This window comes from Metarhizium acridum, assembly GCF_019434415.1.
Source record: "Metarhizium acridum strain ARSEF 324 chromosome Unknown scaffold_421, whole genome shotgun sequence".
NCBI classification, from domain to species: domain Eukaryota; kingdom Fungi; phylum Ascomycota; class Sordariomycetes; order Hypocreales; family Clavicipitaceae; genus Metarhizium; species Metarhizium acridum.
This window is the reverse complement of record NW_027094035.1, coordinates 247,512-261,341: the sequence shown is the minus strand read 5'-3', so window position 1 is coordinate 261,341 and position 13,830 is coordinate 247,512. Positions and strand designations below refer to the sequence as shown.

Sequence of the window (13,830 nt, the reverse complement as noted above, 5' to 3'; positions counted from 1 at the left end):
TCAAGGGTAGCCTCAAAAAGACGCCTCAATTCTCTCGAGCTCCCCGAGGTCATGGCTGCGTGGCGTGCCGATAAGTCGAGTGCCCATTGGGCCCCCACCGAAACGCGTGCACATCACATCATAACCTGGCCACCCATCATGACATGACGTCCTTTTTCAGTCATCTCACCAAGTTGAAGTACACCCCCAGATGAAACGGGACACTCGTAGCGACATCTCAAGCCTGCGCTACAATTGCTGCACCGCTGTGCGCCAAACAAACGACTCACTATGAAAATTATTCTTTCCATCAACGCCGGCTCCAGCTCGGTCAAGATATCTGCTTACTCGGCGGAGAGAAATGGGCATCTGCGGCAGATTGCCGAGGCCCAAGTCAGTGGATTAACAGCACCACCGGCAAAACTCAAATACTCGAGATATGGGAAGACAATTGCCAAAGACCAAGAACCTGGCCAAAAGATTCAAGGGCAGGATGATGCTTTCTCGGTTCTCCTAGATACGCTCATCAACGACGGCGAGCTGGGAGAAATTACGTCCAAGAATGACTTGGCAATCGCATGCCACCGAATTGTTCATGGCGGTGACTACACCGAGTCACGGACCATTACTCGAGATACCTATCACCATCTAGAAAGGCTGAGCGATCTGGCACCGCTACACAATGGGGCGGCTCTCGGCATTGTAGAGTCATGCATAAAGCAGCTTCCGGGGGCTATCAATGTTGCTTGCTTCGACTCTCAGTTTCACGCAACCATTCCATCACATATTTCCACGTACCCTATCAACCCAGATATTGCGGAGAAAAACCGACTTCGCAAGTACGGCTTTCACGGCCTGAGCTACGCATTCATCACCCGGTCGGTCGCCGAGTTTCTTCAAAAAGACGCCAGTAAAGTTAACATGATTGCGCTTCATTTGGGGAGTGGCGCCAGCGCCTGCGCAATCAAAGCTGGTAAGAGCTGGGACACAAGCATGGGATTGACACCTTTGGCCGGCCTTCCAGGGGCAACTCGAAGTGGTAGCGTTGATCCCAGGTACGTTGACTTGAGTTTTTTCCACAAAAAAAGAAAAAGAAGAAGAAAGAAGAAGGAGAAGATGGGGAGGAGGGGGAGGGAGAGAGGGAGAGACTAGAGGTAATTCGAGACGCAGTGTAGGATTGTAACTAACAATGATGGTGCGCAGTCTTGTCTTCCACTACGCTAGTGATGTCGGCAAACTCTCGCCAGCTTCTACCGAGCGCCTTCACATTTCCAGAGCAGAAGAGATTCTCAATAAACAAAGCGGGTGGAAGTCCCTGACCGGCACAACGGATTTCAGCATCATTGCTGGCTCTGACGAGCCCAAGTACAAGCTGGCTTTTGACATTTTCGTCGATCGGATTTGCGGATTCATTGGCAGCTACTACGTGTCGCTCGAGGGCCAGGTCGACGCACTGGTATTTGCAGGTGGAATTGGAGAAAAGAGTGCCCGTCTACGTGACGAGGTAGTGCGCCGTACGAGCTGTCTCGGGTTTGCCATTGATCAAGCCCGCAACTCGAGGAATCCCACAGAGGTGGTGGAGGAAGTGAGCTCGGATCAGGCACGGCACCGAGTGTTGGTTTGCCAGACGGATGAGCAGTGGGAAATGGCCAGAGCTGCCACCGAGAAGAAGGAGTTGTGGGATGCATGAGAATTACACGAGTGATGAAGGGCGCCCATATTAGAGGCAGTACGGACTATGGTGTGAGCTCTTTGGACAACAGAATGTCCCACACATTACCACAGAAAGTAGTTTAATTCACCTCGGGAAATTTGCCAGTGCCATTCATATTGAATATACAAACAGGGTTCAGCTGAAGGATTTGGGCATGTTCTGGTCCGCGAGCCGCGTCACGCTGGAGTGTCGACTGCATGAGAGGCGTTTTGAATGTCAATTATTGTCCTTGCTGCATGAAAAACTGCCTTTTGCCAATTGGTAATTCAATCTCTAAATGCATCATCAAAGCAAGGCTGACGGCTGACGACGGCTCCAAGACGGATTTTGCGCGAGCACCAACCAACCAACCACTACCCTACAGAATCGGCGCACGACCGGTCAAGCAGACGTGCCTCTCTTTTGGGTCTGTCGCCAGGGGTGTCATCAAGTTGCTGCTGCACAGGACGCAATAGGTGCAAAAACAAAGCACGTAGCGTCAAGGGAGGCGGAGCACGGGAACGGTGCCCGGACGGTGCCACGAAGCAGGAGATTAATTGGCCGCGATGGCAGCACGGACTGCATCTTGGTGCCCGGGTTGTGGCGGAGTTGCGAGACATTGGGAAAGGGAAGGCCGTCGGGTGGTCTTGCTGCGGCACGGTTCTGTGTGTTATAAAGCCGGCCGGGTCCCTCCAACTTGCCCACGGGTGTAGATCCAGGTCGAGCCAGACATTCTTGGACCCGTTCTTGTCTGCAGACACGTTCCGGCGGCCTCGAGCTGTTGCGCCCCCGTCTACATATATAGCAAACGCTGTCTTGTCCCCAAAGCGCGCTTCTCGGCACTCGCCTGCCCTTGCATGGTGAGACGGGGGCGATTTGGACCGTGAGCGGATAGACCACGTACGTGCTGCTTGCTTACTACCCGGGTAGGTAGGTGGTCGCAATCATTGACAAAAAGGGGGGACCGCGGCGGCGGCGGAAAGCAACTGGGGTCCTGTTGGGATTTTACACGCGGCGCATCGCATCGAAGACCACCCGCGTTTCAATATCATTGCTTGACGGGCCGACGCGAGGAAACAACGACGGACGGGACGGGGAAAAGAGACGATGCGCAACTTTGCTCGTGTCGTGGTTGCGGCGGCGGCGTGGGCCGGCTCGACCGCGGCCGAGGAGTACCGCGCTCTCGTTTACCGCGGGCCGGCCGTGTGCCAGAACTGTCCCGGGGCTCTGGCACAGCTTCTGGAATCGTCGCCCCAGAAGTTTACAGTCACCTATGCTGGTCCCGGCGACGACGTCAAGGTCACGGCCGAGAGCTTGCGCGACGTGCATGTGTTTGCGTACGGAGGCGGGCCAGGTATGCAATTTTTTTTTTCCTCTCGAGTTGACGTCTTTCCAAGCACTGTTTCCTTTCTTTTGCCTTTTCGTTTTGCCCATCGCCATGTGTACTAGTATTTCAAAAGGCGGCCGAAAAGTCGTCCCTCCCCCTCGTATACGTCTGGTCCATGCTAGATGCTTAATCAACCTCTTTCAAAAACATACTGCTCACAAGCACCTCGTGCTCCAGACCTGGACGGCGCCTGGGCGGAAATCAAAGACGCGGCCCCCGCCATCCGCGACTTCGTCTCCCGGGGCGGCCGCTACATGGGCGTCTGCCTCGGGGCCTTCCTCGCCGGCTTCTCGCCGGGCCTCGGGCTCCTCCCGGCCGGCGCCGACGTCGACCGCGAAATCACCCAGCGCCACGCCCAGGTGACCGACGACCGAGACACCCTCATCCAGGTCGACTGGACGTGGGCCGCCAGCGCGGGCGGCCACACCAGGGGCCAGACCCTCAGGGACCGCTGGGCCTACTTCCAGGACGGCGTCGTCGTCAAGGGCCTCCCCCCCGGGGCCGGCGACTCCGTCCTCGCGCGCTATGCCCAGTCCGGCAACGTCGCTGCTTCGCGGACGCCCCACGGCCGCGGATGGGTCGTCCTCGTCGGCATCCATCCGGAAGCAACCTCCCTGTGGTGTAAGTTTCTCTTCCTTCAGCTTGTTGATTTCTGTCACGCCCCGTCCTGCCCCCCCACCAACAAAGGCCGTAAATGCCGTGTCGAGACTAATTGCGGCCGTGGCGTCTGAACAAAGTGCGTGCTAACTGGGGTGTGGGCGGGCATGCGGGCAGACAATCGGTACAACTTGACCAACCCTGATGGCATCCAGTTCGATATCGGATACGACCTTGTCAGTGCCGCTTTGGGGTCTGCCGACGGAACGCCCGGGAACCAGACCCAGGAGAGCGGGGCGAGCAGAGGGGGACGCGGCGTGCCGCTGAACCCGTTGGGCTTGGTCGTTCAGACGGTTGAGAAACTCTTTTTGGGCCGGTGAGCAGGGGAGTAGTGAGCGGGCGGCCGCGCCTTGACAATATCTTTGCGGTGGAAGGGGGGGTTACGGCGAGACGGCATCATCAACTATGTAGGCGTAAAATAAGCAGATAGATACCCTGGAAATTTTCTACTTGATTACATCCATTCATCGCACCAAAAGCCAAAAGTACGCCTCAAAGAGTACGAGCCAAGGTGCGAGCCAATATCAACCAGACAGTTTCATGACAGCAGTAGCAGCACGCAAGACGAGCAAAAGACATGGCAATTGGTGTCAATTCCTATACCCAGAAAATCCCCAATCAACGCAACCGCAGAGAGCAGGTCGGTCAGATACACCCATGCCTAAAAGCTATGTACGTCCCTAAAATGCCGCCCATTGCACCAAACCCTATCGTATGGTACTTCCAGTCAACGAAGCCGGTTGATTGGAACATTTTTGTGTGTATACATGTATGTGCGTGTGTCTCATGTCGTTGATTGCATGGCACAACATCCCCTTGATGGAACAGCCAAGACAAGGATGACATGACACACGCAGCATCTCAAGAGATTTGCGAGCATGAAGTGGGGTACTTGAGATAGAAAACCTGAAGACCAACTTGGTCTATTGCCAGATGAAAATGAAGAAAACGTCATGAGGTGCTTAAAAGCGTGTACAAGTCACCTTTATATTGTATTCCCAAAGCCCCAGTGTGATCGCCGTGAGGATCAACAGATAGCGCCGATATGAAAAACCGAAGAAAAAAAAATTGTAAGCCGCACCGAACCTGGATATCAACAACGCCGGATCAAATGATGGGCACATACGAGTGTGCCCAGTACCAAAATGTACAAAATACGACTCCATCGCCACGTTGGGTTTGGCAAGGGAGGCGAATGCTGCTCGCGAGCATTGTGTCCTCCAGTACAGAAGGGAGGAAAAGTACAGTCCGTAATCGAGTTTTTAATTTTCGAACGAGTGTGCAAGATCTACCGCGCAGAGTCGTCGTCACACGTGTGATTAAGCATTAACCGGTATTTGAGCCCAATTGGCGAGAATGTCATGGACGTAAAATTCCCTCAACAATGAGATCTCAATGCTTTCATATCTCCAAGGCACTGGCATTATTGCCTCCTGCTGCCCTCCTGGCAGGCAACTGCCATGGCCAGGGCGTCGAGGCCGCTGCTCAGTGACCTGGCGACTGCGGGACGGTTCAACAAGGGAAGGTTGTGGGTGCGCAGTTCCCATGAGCTGGTGCTTGATGAGGCAAGAGGCTGTCCAGAGGAGACATAAGCGTCCGGCTCCCACTGCATGGCCTCACGGCTGCCCACACTGCTGGTCGTGGTCGTCGAGGTAGAGGAGCGGCTGCGACCGCCGGACGAATTGCGGCGTGCTTCGGCAAGGGCGGCCTTTTGCGCACGCTGACTGGCTGATGATCGGCTCTTGTCCTTGTAGTGCGTCTCCAAGTGCTGTTTCATGTTGTCGGCGCGGGTAAACTTCTTTTGGCAGCCGGGATATGTACACTGAACGGCCTTCTCGGCAGTGTGGATCTTTGAGTGCCGCGAAGCGTGGCCAGAGGTAGTGAAGGTCTTCTCGCAACCATGAGAATCCCTATATCGGCAAGGATATCGCTTGCCAGGGCGGTCTGCGGGCGGCGGTGCAGAAGGAGCGGGAGTGTCATCTTCATACGAGGTTGACCGGCTGCTATCGACGAAGGCGGGCCGCTTGGAGGGGAGCTCGGCGGGATACAGGGATCTTCTTGGATAGACGTAGTCGGCCGAAGGTGTTAAAGGCGAAATGGGATCATTGCTCATCTGGGAGTCGTAAGAGTCCGAACGAAGAAGCTCTGGGGTGTTGGGTGATGAGGAGTTGCTGCGTGGGCTAGGATATGGACGACTGAGGGAATGGCCGGCGGACGGTTGGAAGGCAATATGGTGATGTTGTTGCTGTTGTTGGTGGTGAAGCTGAGCCTTTTCGTAGCTAATGCTCTCGTCGTTGAGCAGTGATACGCGGCGACCCGCGGCGTTTCTAGCCTCCATTCTGAATGGCTAGAGAAAATGGGTGCAAGTATATCGGTTGTGTTGGCTGGCGGATTGGGAAGCAGCTGTGCAGCCAATCTGAATTGTGTACTCGGCACACTGACGAAGAGATGGCTTGTCTGCGAAGGTCGAACGGCACGAGAAGAGCGAATTGGAACGAATGGATGTCGAAGAATTATTCAATTGCTAGAGACTCGCCCTGCTCGCAAGCACATATATCGATGGTTTGTTGTCCGGCTGTTGGCTTTGGCGCGTTGTGCAACGTGAGGCAAGGCGGAATGTGCCTGATTGGAGTAGTAACAGTAGTGCAAGGAGGAAGCACAACTGACGAAGCTGTCGGAATTGGATCGTCTTGATAAACTGTCACATACAAGTGCGGCAGCTATGAAGAGAGATAAAGGAAGCGAGAACCCAAGTCCCTTTTTTTTTGAGGTCTTCCTAGCGTCGCTGCTATTGGAGCTCAGGACCAGCCGTTGCAAAACTAAGAAAGCTTGGGTTGGCTGAGCAAGGTGAGGTGAGGTGAAGTAAGGTGAGAGATGCAAAGGTTAAAAAAGAGACGAGGCGTGCTCAAGGCGTGGTCCAAAGCGTGGTCCAAGGGCGAGGAGGGTGTGCCGTAGAGACTGGAGCTGCAGGTGGCAGAGAGCAGAGCCAGAGAGGCGACGGGGGTGCTAGTGACGTTTTCGTGACGACAAGGTCCTAGCGCAGAGAGGCGTGCGGCAGATGAAGCATGTGCAGCAGGTGAAGGCAGGGCGAGAGTGGCAGGGAGGTAGGTATTGTAGAGGCCAGGGCCAGGCTGCTGGGTCATCAATGGATTCGCAGCAGGCTGTCAAGTGCTGACGATATTGAGCGCGTTGGAGGTCGATACTAGGAACTGGGTGAGAGTGGCAGAAGACCTGATGGCGATGGAACGCGGGAGGCAACGGTTAAATGAGTTAAAAGAGGAGCAACTCCGAAAAAAAAAAGCACAACAGGCAAGCAAGGTCAGGGCCAATCGAGGAAGCAGGCAGGACGAGCGGGAGGGATCGACTTTTCAGCAATCCGGGCGTGTTTCGCATGAACCCCCATCCTCGCTGAGCACCACTTTTGCACCTTGGATCGGGGGTGGGATCGAAGAAGGGCTTCCGAACGACGGCAAAGAAAGATTGGTCCCTCCATGTCGTGTCTCAATCAATGCCTGCCTGGTAGCCAGAGAGCGACCCAACGATTGGCGCAAGTGCACAACTGCACAGCTGCACATGTGCACCAATGTACCACTGCACCGCCGCACCACTGCAGTAATACTTGGAGCTAGCTGCATGCGAACAACCCTGCCCGGCTTTGCATCGAATGAGGCATGGGGCATGGATGGAGGGCATGGGGGGCATGGGGGGATGCACTGCACTGGGGCCCGGGGCGCAGAGCATGGAGCCTGGAGCACGCAGCGCCAGTGTGCAGTCGGTGCTATTACTCCGTAGAACCAAGACATGGCCAACCCGGCCCTGCCTGGCCTTGCCTAACACGCCACGCCACGCCACGCCCCAGCCACACCCCCTCTCGGCTACCTACAAGGAAGCTACCTAGACACATCATCATCCAACGTCCTGCCAAAAGCCAGGCCTTCGAAACTCAATCTTGAAATCAACACCAGACCCTTCTCCCCGTGTTTCGCCAATTGCAGTCAACATCACGCCGCTGTCCGTTTTTACTAAATAACCTGGTGGAATAAGCCAATTGGGCGTTAGCACTGGTTTTTTCTTGTCACCTCAACATTGGCACAGATGGCCGTGGAATGACACACGAGAACCCAGCCCCTGCTGAGACGCAGCATCAACGTTCAACAACCCGGGAGCCAAGTAATACTCAAACTTAGCTTCGGCTATGACCTCTTCACCTATTACCATGGAAACACGGAGACAAGCAGCAACCGCAACGTCTTAATAAATGGATCGTACTCCTGTACATCACTCGACACCCTGTATTATTTGAGCATCGTCGAGTGGCCAAAGGGAGCAAAAACCTTCCAACACGAGCACCGTGTTCCAACCACCCGAGCCCAAGACTCTACACACGCCCCCTTCCTAATGCCTGTTCTCCCACTGGAGCGGGTGGAGACCAGGCACAGCACAACAGGGACCCGTGGGGATTTGGGGGAAATGCGCCTGTGCCCGCTTCATTGACAAGTGCGTGGTAGCTTGGGTTGGTTTTGGAGACAAGAGAGAGTCCCTCTGGAGTTATTGGCCAAGCAGATTGGTGTGCGCCGTTGCAGGCACATACATGTACGGAGTACTCCGTACATGCGCATCAATGTGTGCGAGCAAAACTGCAGCCTGTTTTCTTCCCCAACTGTCCGTCTGCGGTGCCGCCCCAAGAGGTCAGAGGTCAACTTTCTTGCACAGGGCAGCTTTGCCTCATCACTCTGTGGCTTGACTCGTATCCAGAGGTCCCTGGCTTGGAATTGGCCGTCAGCGTCACAGTTGCATCTGTTGCAGAATTCAGAGAGTTGTCTTCGCGCACGCTAACCATAACCATGGTCTCCAGAGCTCTAACGTCCTCTATCGTCCATCGGAATTTTCTCTCTGGCATTCCAGGAGCTTTGTCGGGGCTCGGGGCCGTTATTGATAGCCATCTACGCTATTCACTTCATTTCCCGCCTGCCAAGACATAAAAAAGGACAAGTCGCTATCAAAAGGAGCCCGAGGCCAAAGCGCACGGCGTCAAAACAATACTACTACTTCGGTTGCACGGGTAAGGCGTCGTCGTTGGCCTCCCCATCTTGTCACTGCCACAGGGGTTCATGATATGGTGAAAAGGCTCGTGCTGACAGCCAAGTTTATATGCCAATCCCGCCTTGCCACACGGGCATCTTGTCAATGGTCACCATTCACCCTTCCATCTCAATCACATTATCTCGAGTCAAGCCCTTGTCCGCAAGACACTCCAAGCAACATTTGGCGACTCTCCTCACACACACTATCCAGCCGTTTTCGGCCTGCAAGTCATCATCACCGCAGCTTCACTGTTAGGAAATTCTCTCCATACTTGTGTCTCTGCTGTGTAGTAACTTGTTGGGTTCTTCATGAGGACAATTCCTCTGCTTTGCCGACTGGCTCCGCCGGTGCATTCGGCCCCAGTTACTGTACTTCCTTCAAGCTTTCTTCACCGACGTACCAAGCATTTCGCTTGACGGCAAACTGGGACGCTTAGGCTCTTTGACACAAGGATCTTGTTGCTTGCGACTTGGGGCCGTGCTGCTGCGACGGATGGCCGACGGGTCAAGCTGGGGCCATGTGTTCTCTCTTTTCCCACCCCCCCTTCCCCAGTTATCAAAGGGGTTCTCATTCCGAGCTTAGCCAAAAAAAAAAAAAAAAAAAAAAAAAAAATAGAGGCCCTTTGATCTCACCACCAAAATCTCGATCTCACCACCATTCAAGAACTCGCGTGCCTGGGAATGGCCAATGGTGACGTCAAACCCTTCAGGCCATTTGCTGGCACGCAGGCGCCTCCCGAGCCATACAAAGCTCCAACCACCACTGCAGAATTCGACATCGATCTTGAGATACGACATCACCCTACTGATACTAACCAATTCTGACTGATCACCAAAGCTTATCAGTGTGCTGCTATGCTGTTCACGCATATCGCCAGTTTTATGATGGGATTTTGTGTAAGATCGGTCGGTTGCAGAATGAATTCTCTCTGTTCCTCCCCTCATGGTTTGATCTTGTCGCGGCCGGACATGCTAGTTAGAGTATCAGAGGTTGTTCGTAGGGAGGCCCTCTTTACTTGCTTGCTCAAATACGCACCTCGGCGTTCGATTGGGGCAGAGGGGAGTCTCTCGGTCGGCCCCAGCAGAAAGGAAGCGGCACTGCAGGGAAGCTCACGTTTCTTCGAGTCGTGGAAGCTGACGGCGGAAAATCCAGGGTCGCATCAGGGTCCAGGGTCACCCCCCACAGCATCGACCAATGATCGGAGAGATCGATAAAAAGGTTCGAGGCTGAAGGGATGAGGACTGAGGGGTTCATGGAGATACCTAGGTACCGTACTTTGGGGTCTGGTCTGTCGTGTTGGGAGTACGGAGTACTCGGTACGTACATTACAACGGACCTTGGCGACCTGAGCATGCAATTTCGAACAAGACCATGTTGTCATGTATGCGTTTTCTTCCCCGCCTTCTGAGCAAATCGAATAAAGGGCATTTGGGTAACACACACCAGACTTATCGTCCATAGGCCAGCAGAGCCAGCCAGCGTCTTTGAGCATTGGTGCGGCCACTTTATTCCGGTAGCCACTTGCGTACTGTTGACGTTTGACGTCTGGCGTTGCACGGAACTGTGGTCAAGGCGTCTTTGTTGACCTCGCCAACTCGCCGTCCCCTACAAGACGGGTATCATAAAGCGGATGTACTCCATATTAACTGGGTCAATAATACTGTCAGCGGGTCTCTGGATACCGGGTTGGATACCTGCCCTACCTAGGTGGGTAGGTAGTTGGGTAGGTATAGGTCGATGTGGCCAGCTAGTGTGCCAGTATGCCCGGGGAGTTGTCTTGACAAGCCACAGGCGCTACTCCATAGTGATGGGGGCACTCCTAGTGTATTGGCAACAGGCATCGAAGGCAGGGTCCGGAACCCTCGAGTCGAGTCAGATACAACATGTCCAATGCCCGCGAGCCACTCCATCGAGGCCAGAAATGCGCTCGTTGACGTCACTAGTCGTCTGCTGGCCACCTACGCGAATCTAAAGGCTAGCTGCTTGCGGTATTAGAAGGCCCTGATACGGACGAAGTATGGGAACCAGGAAAGAAAGTATGGGTCTCTTCAGATAGGTACAGCATGAGAATCTGGAGAGAGTGAGAGCTCTTACATCTAAAGGCGGATGGGGTCCACAAACTAGGGCTCCGGGAACAGCTCGCAGGGCAAACACTGACGGAAGAGCCAGAGACCGAGTTGGTGTAGCTATTTCCGGAAACATTGAAAAGTTAATCCGGCAGCCATCCCAAGAGAGAAACACTACTCAGTTGGCATTTTGGTCATTGGCCTGTAAATGCAAAGAATACGTGACATCGTGGCCGCAGGTCCAGGGAGCAGGGAGCCACGAGCCGCATCTGACTTCCCAAACCTTTCCAGAAAGGTCGACATCGAACCTGACAGGTACGGTACGGATATGTTCAACGTGAATGACTTGCCGGACCCGGCATGTCTCTACAAGGTGAGTACCCTAGACCTTCGTACCTTGTCCTATAACGTCAGTACATAAGTACCCAAGGATTCGGCTCTCTGCCCTTCATGTACAGATAATTGGCTTCAATACTTGATGGCATGTTGGCAGGCAACGGCCTCATACGGGTTGCTCATGGCCTTTCAGGGTATGGGAGCAGGTTTCCGTCCAAAGGTCCCGAAATGCTAGCTCACTTTACCAGCCTAGGAATGCGATGTCAAGGAGAAGATGCTCCGCCGGTGGACAATTATCGCAATCCTGGCGTTAGTTGGACGGACAGCGTGAGCATTTGCGATGAGCCCGCCTAAGCCCGCCTGAACCCGCCGGTTGCAATTGGACCCAGGGCACAAAGAGGTGTGATGGGGAATTGAATAAGCTTGCTGATCGTGCTCTGGCTGTGCGATCGACGATGGACGACCCTGACACCCTAAAAAAAAAGACTGGAAAGGCAAAGCTCCAAAGGGTCTGCTTTGCGTCCCCACAACAACAGAGTCCCGCTTGCCATGACATCCGCGCGGATGACATGGGTTCGCTTCCAGCTCGCAGCTCTACTGTGAAGCGACGACGTGATGGCGGTCTTAGAGGTGCAGAATTTTGCATTGCTCTGCGAGGCTCTCCATGGCTTGATGGAATAAGGTTGGAAAGTCGACGTGTGGCTGCTATGCAAGAAACTTGAACCCACCAACCGGTATTACGCGCGGCTCTATGCACACACCCTCTACACTCCGCAGTTACCCTGCCTGTCATGGAAACAGCTGATGGTTGGGTTAGCAGAGCTCTCAAGTTGCTTCTGCGAGTCTCGACGGCGATATTGTTCGTCAAGATGTTAGCCGAATTGACGAAGGGGTGCTACAAAATGTTTGTACGAAACTGTCCAGCCAGGAATTAGTTACGTTACTGTTGCAAAACAGAATTTCGAACGGCTCGCGCGATCGCAGACATGGCTATTGTCAAAGGTTCGTCCAACTCCGAGACCATAACCTGTGGTAGGATAGTGATGTATCCGACACTTTCGCCCTCTTCCAGGGCACCCGGGAAAATATAGGCTTCCTCCGACTTTCCGTGGCCGTCGGCCAAAACAGCAACGGCCAAATTTTGAGAGTCCAACGACTTATTGCCGTTTGAAGTTGGCGGTTCTGCCAGGGACCTTGACATCGATCCAAAAGACAAGGGAGTGCATCACGACCGGCGGTAAACCAAAACAGCCAACGCGCTAACAGGCAAGGCCAAGTATGAAGGTAAAATTCTGAAGCCTTTCGGCAGAAAAGCATTGCTCCTGTCTTCAACTACGTCATGACTCTTTAAAGATTGCTTTTTGGGGCAAGCGCAGGCCATAGATGCATGTGGGACGACGCTGACGGACCCTGCGGTTTTTGGTGCCCCTTGCCAGACCCTGCAAGGGCCCCAAAAGTACTTTCGTTTGCAAATATATCACCGTCACTGCCCACTTCCATGGGGGCTGAAGGGGTAGGAGGGGCTAAGCGGGAGGGGGTGTTGAGTGCTGGGTGCTGGGTTGCTTGGGCACCCCCTGCACAGAAAGAGAGTGAAGTGTCGGAGACTGCGATTGCTAGCCATGTCACTTTTCACATTGTCTTGATTGCTTTCAACAACAGGAAGAAAGGCTCCGGGTATCAAATTTCTTTTGGTGTTGGACCCTTACTAGTTAGCGGATGCAAAGCGTACTGCGTGATGACGACAGCAGCTAACCATTCGCGCAGATCCTGATGGGGATTGCAGTTTCCCAAGCTCGACACCACGTCGTTGATACAATGGCGACCTCTGAGTTTCCCTTGGGGCGTTACGCAGCTACGAAATTTCACCTTGACTGCGTTCAATATCGCTCGACTTGCCTAGGAGTGTGCCGGCGTGTTTGAAAGCATGCATCTTCGTGACATCACACAGAGCTCAACCATGTCTCGTCTCGCACCGCTGCCTGCCGAGCGGGTTCAATTGTTCACGGGTCCTGGACGCACTCCACTGTCCCTGAATGTCTAGGCCAACTGGATGTTTCGAAGTAGTAGTAATCAAGAGGACGGAGGGGCAGACCAGAGGCAAGTCGAGCAGTTCGTTCACCTCATGCCTCATCGTCTCAGATCTCGATGCCGTGAAACACAAAAAAAAAAGCAAAGTAACTATCATGCTCTATGTTTAGCCAGGGAGGTAGTTTCTGAGCTTCGAAGACGGTAAGCGGCGATAACGCCAAAGCCACACCCGAGATTGTTACCGCTGATCCTCCAGAGCCGAGGAATGTAATTCAGGACGGGACATGGCCATGGGATTTACACACCCTAAACTGACTGCTGCAATGCTGTAAATGCTGCGGCAGGGTCTCTGGTGCCTGGCAAAGAGGGACTGGGGCCTTCAAGACACGTTCATTCCACCGTTACGTTTTGCAAAGAACAGTGGCGTGGGGTGTAGCCCTTGAAGGCAATCCTGGGCTACGTTTTCTGTGCATGTTGATGCCAGCTCGGCGATACGACTACGTTGGACCAGGCCCAAATGTTGGAGTTTTGCGCCAGCTCTGGGGCACGAGACGTGACAGAATGTTCTCGACCATTGCTACTATACCAGATTGGACAGG

The 13,830-nt window shown here is 53.9% G+C and overlaps 5 protein-coding genes across 5 annotated transcripts; 2 read left to right on the top strand and 3 right to left on the bottom strand.

The window, feature by feature from the left end:
• Window positions 1-270: 270 nt before the first annotated feature.
• On the top strand, window positions 271-1,669 carry J3458_017275 (uncharacterized protein; the record flags this gene model as incomplete). Its single annotated transcript, XM_007815281.2, has 2 exons — window positions 271-1,034; window positions 1,183-1,669. 2 exons carry the CDS (start codon window positions 271-273, stop codon window positions 1,667-1,669), a joined length of 1,251 nt encoding a protein of 416 aa, XP_007813472.2.
• A 1,110-nt stretch (window positions 1,670-2,779) lies between these two features.
• J3458_017274 (uncharacterized protein) lies at window positions 2,780-3,790 on the top strand (the record flags this gene model as incomplete). The annotated part of the gene is made up of 2 exons (XM_066121084.1): window positions 2,780-3,026; window positions 3,237-3,790. The coding sequence occupies 2 exons, from the start codon at window positions 2,780-2,782 to the stop codon at window positions 3,788-3,790; spliced, it is 801 nt and encodes a 266-aa protein (XP_065973909.1).
• Window positions 3,791-5,139: 1,349 nt separating this feature from the next.
• Window positions 5,140-6,054, bottom strand: J3458_017273 (uncharacterized protein; the record flags this gene model as incomplete). The annotated part of the gene is made up of 1 exon (XM_007815283.1): window positions 5,140-6,054. One exon carries the CDS (start codon window positions 6,052-6,054, stop codon window positions 5,140-5,142), a length of 915 nt encoding a protein of 304 aa, XP_007813474.1.
• Window positions 6,055-6,535: 481 nt separating this feature from the next.
• J3458_017272 (uncharacterized protein) lies at window positions 6,536-6,859 on the bottom strand (the record flags this gene model as incomplete). Its single annotated transcript, XM_066121083.1, has 1 exon — window positions 6,536-6,859. One exon carries the CDS (start codon window positions 6,857-6,859, stop codon window positions 6,536-6,538), a length of 324 nt encoding a protein of 107 aa, XP_065973908.1.
• Window positions 6,860-9,379: 2,520 nt separating this feature from the next.
• Window positions 9,380-9,745, bottom strand: J3458_017271 (uncharacterized protein; the record flags this gene model as incomplete). Its single annotated transcript, XM_066121082.1, has 1 exon — window positions 9,380-9,745. One exon carries the CDS (start codon window positions 9,743-9,745, stop codon window positions 9,380-9,382), a length of 366 nt encoding a protein of 121 aa, XP_065973907.1.
• Between the last annotated feature and the right edge of the window lie 4,085 nt (window positions 9,746-13,830).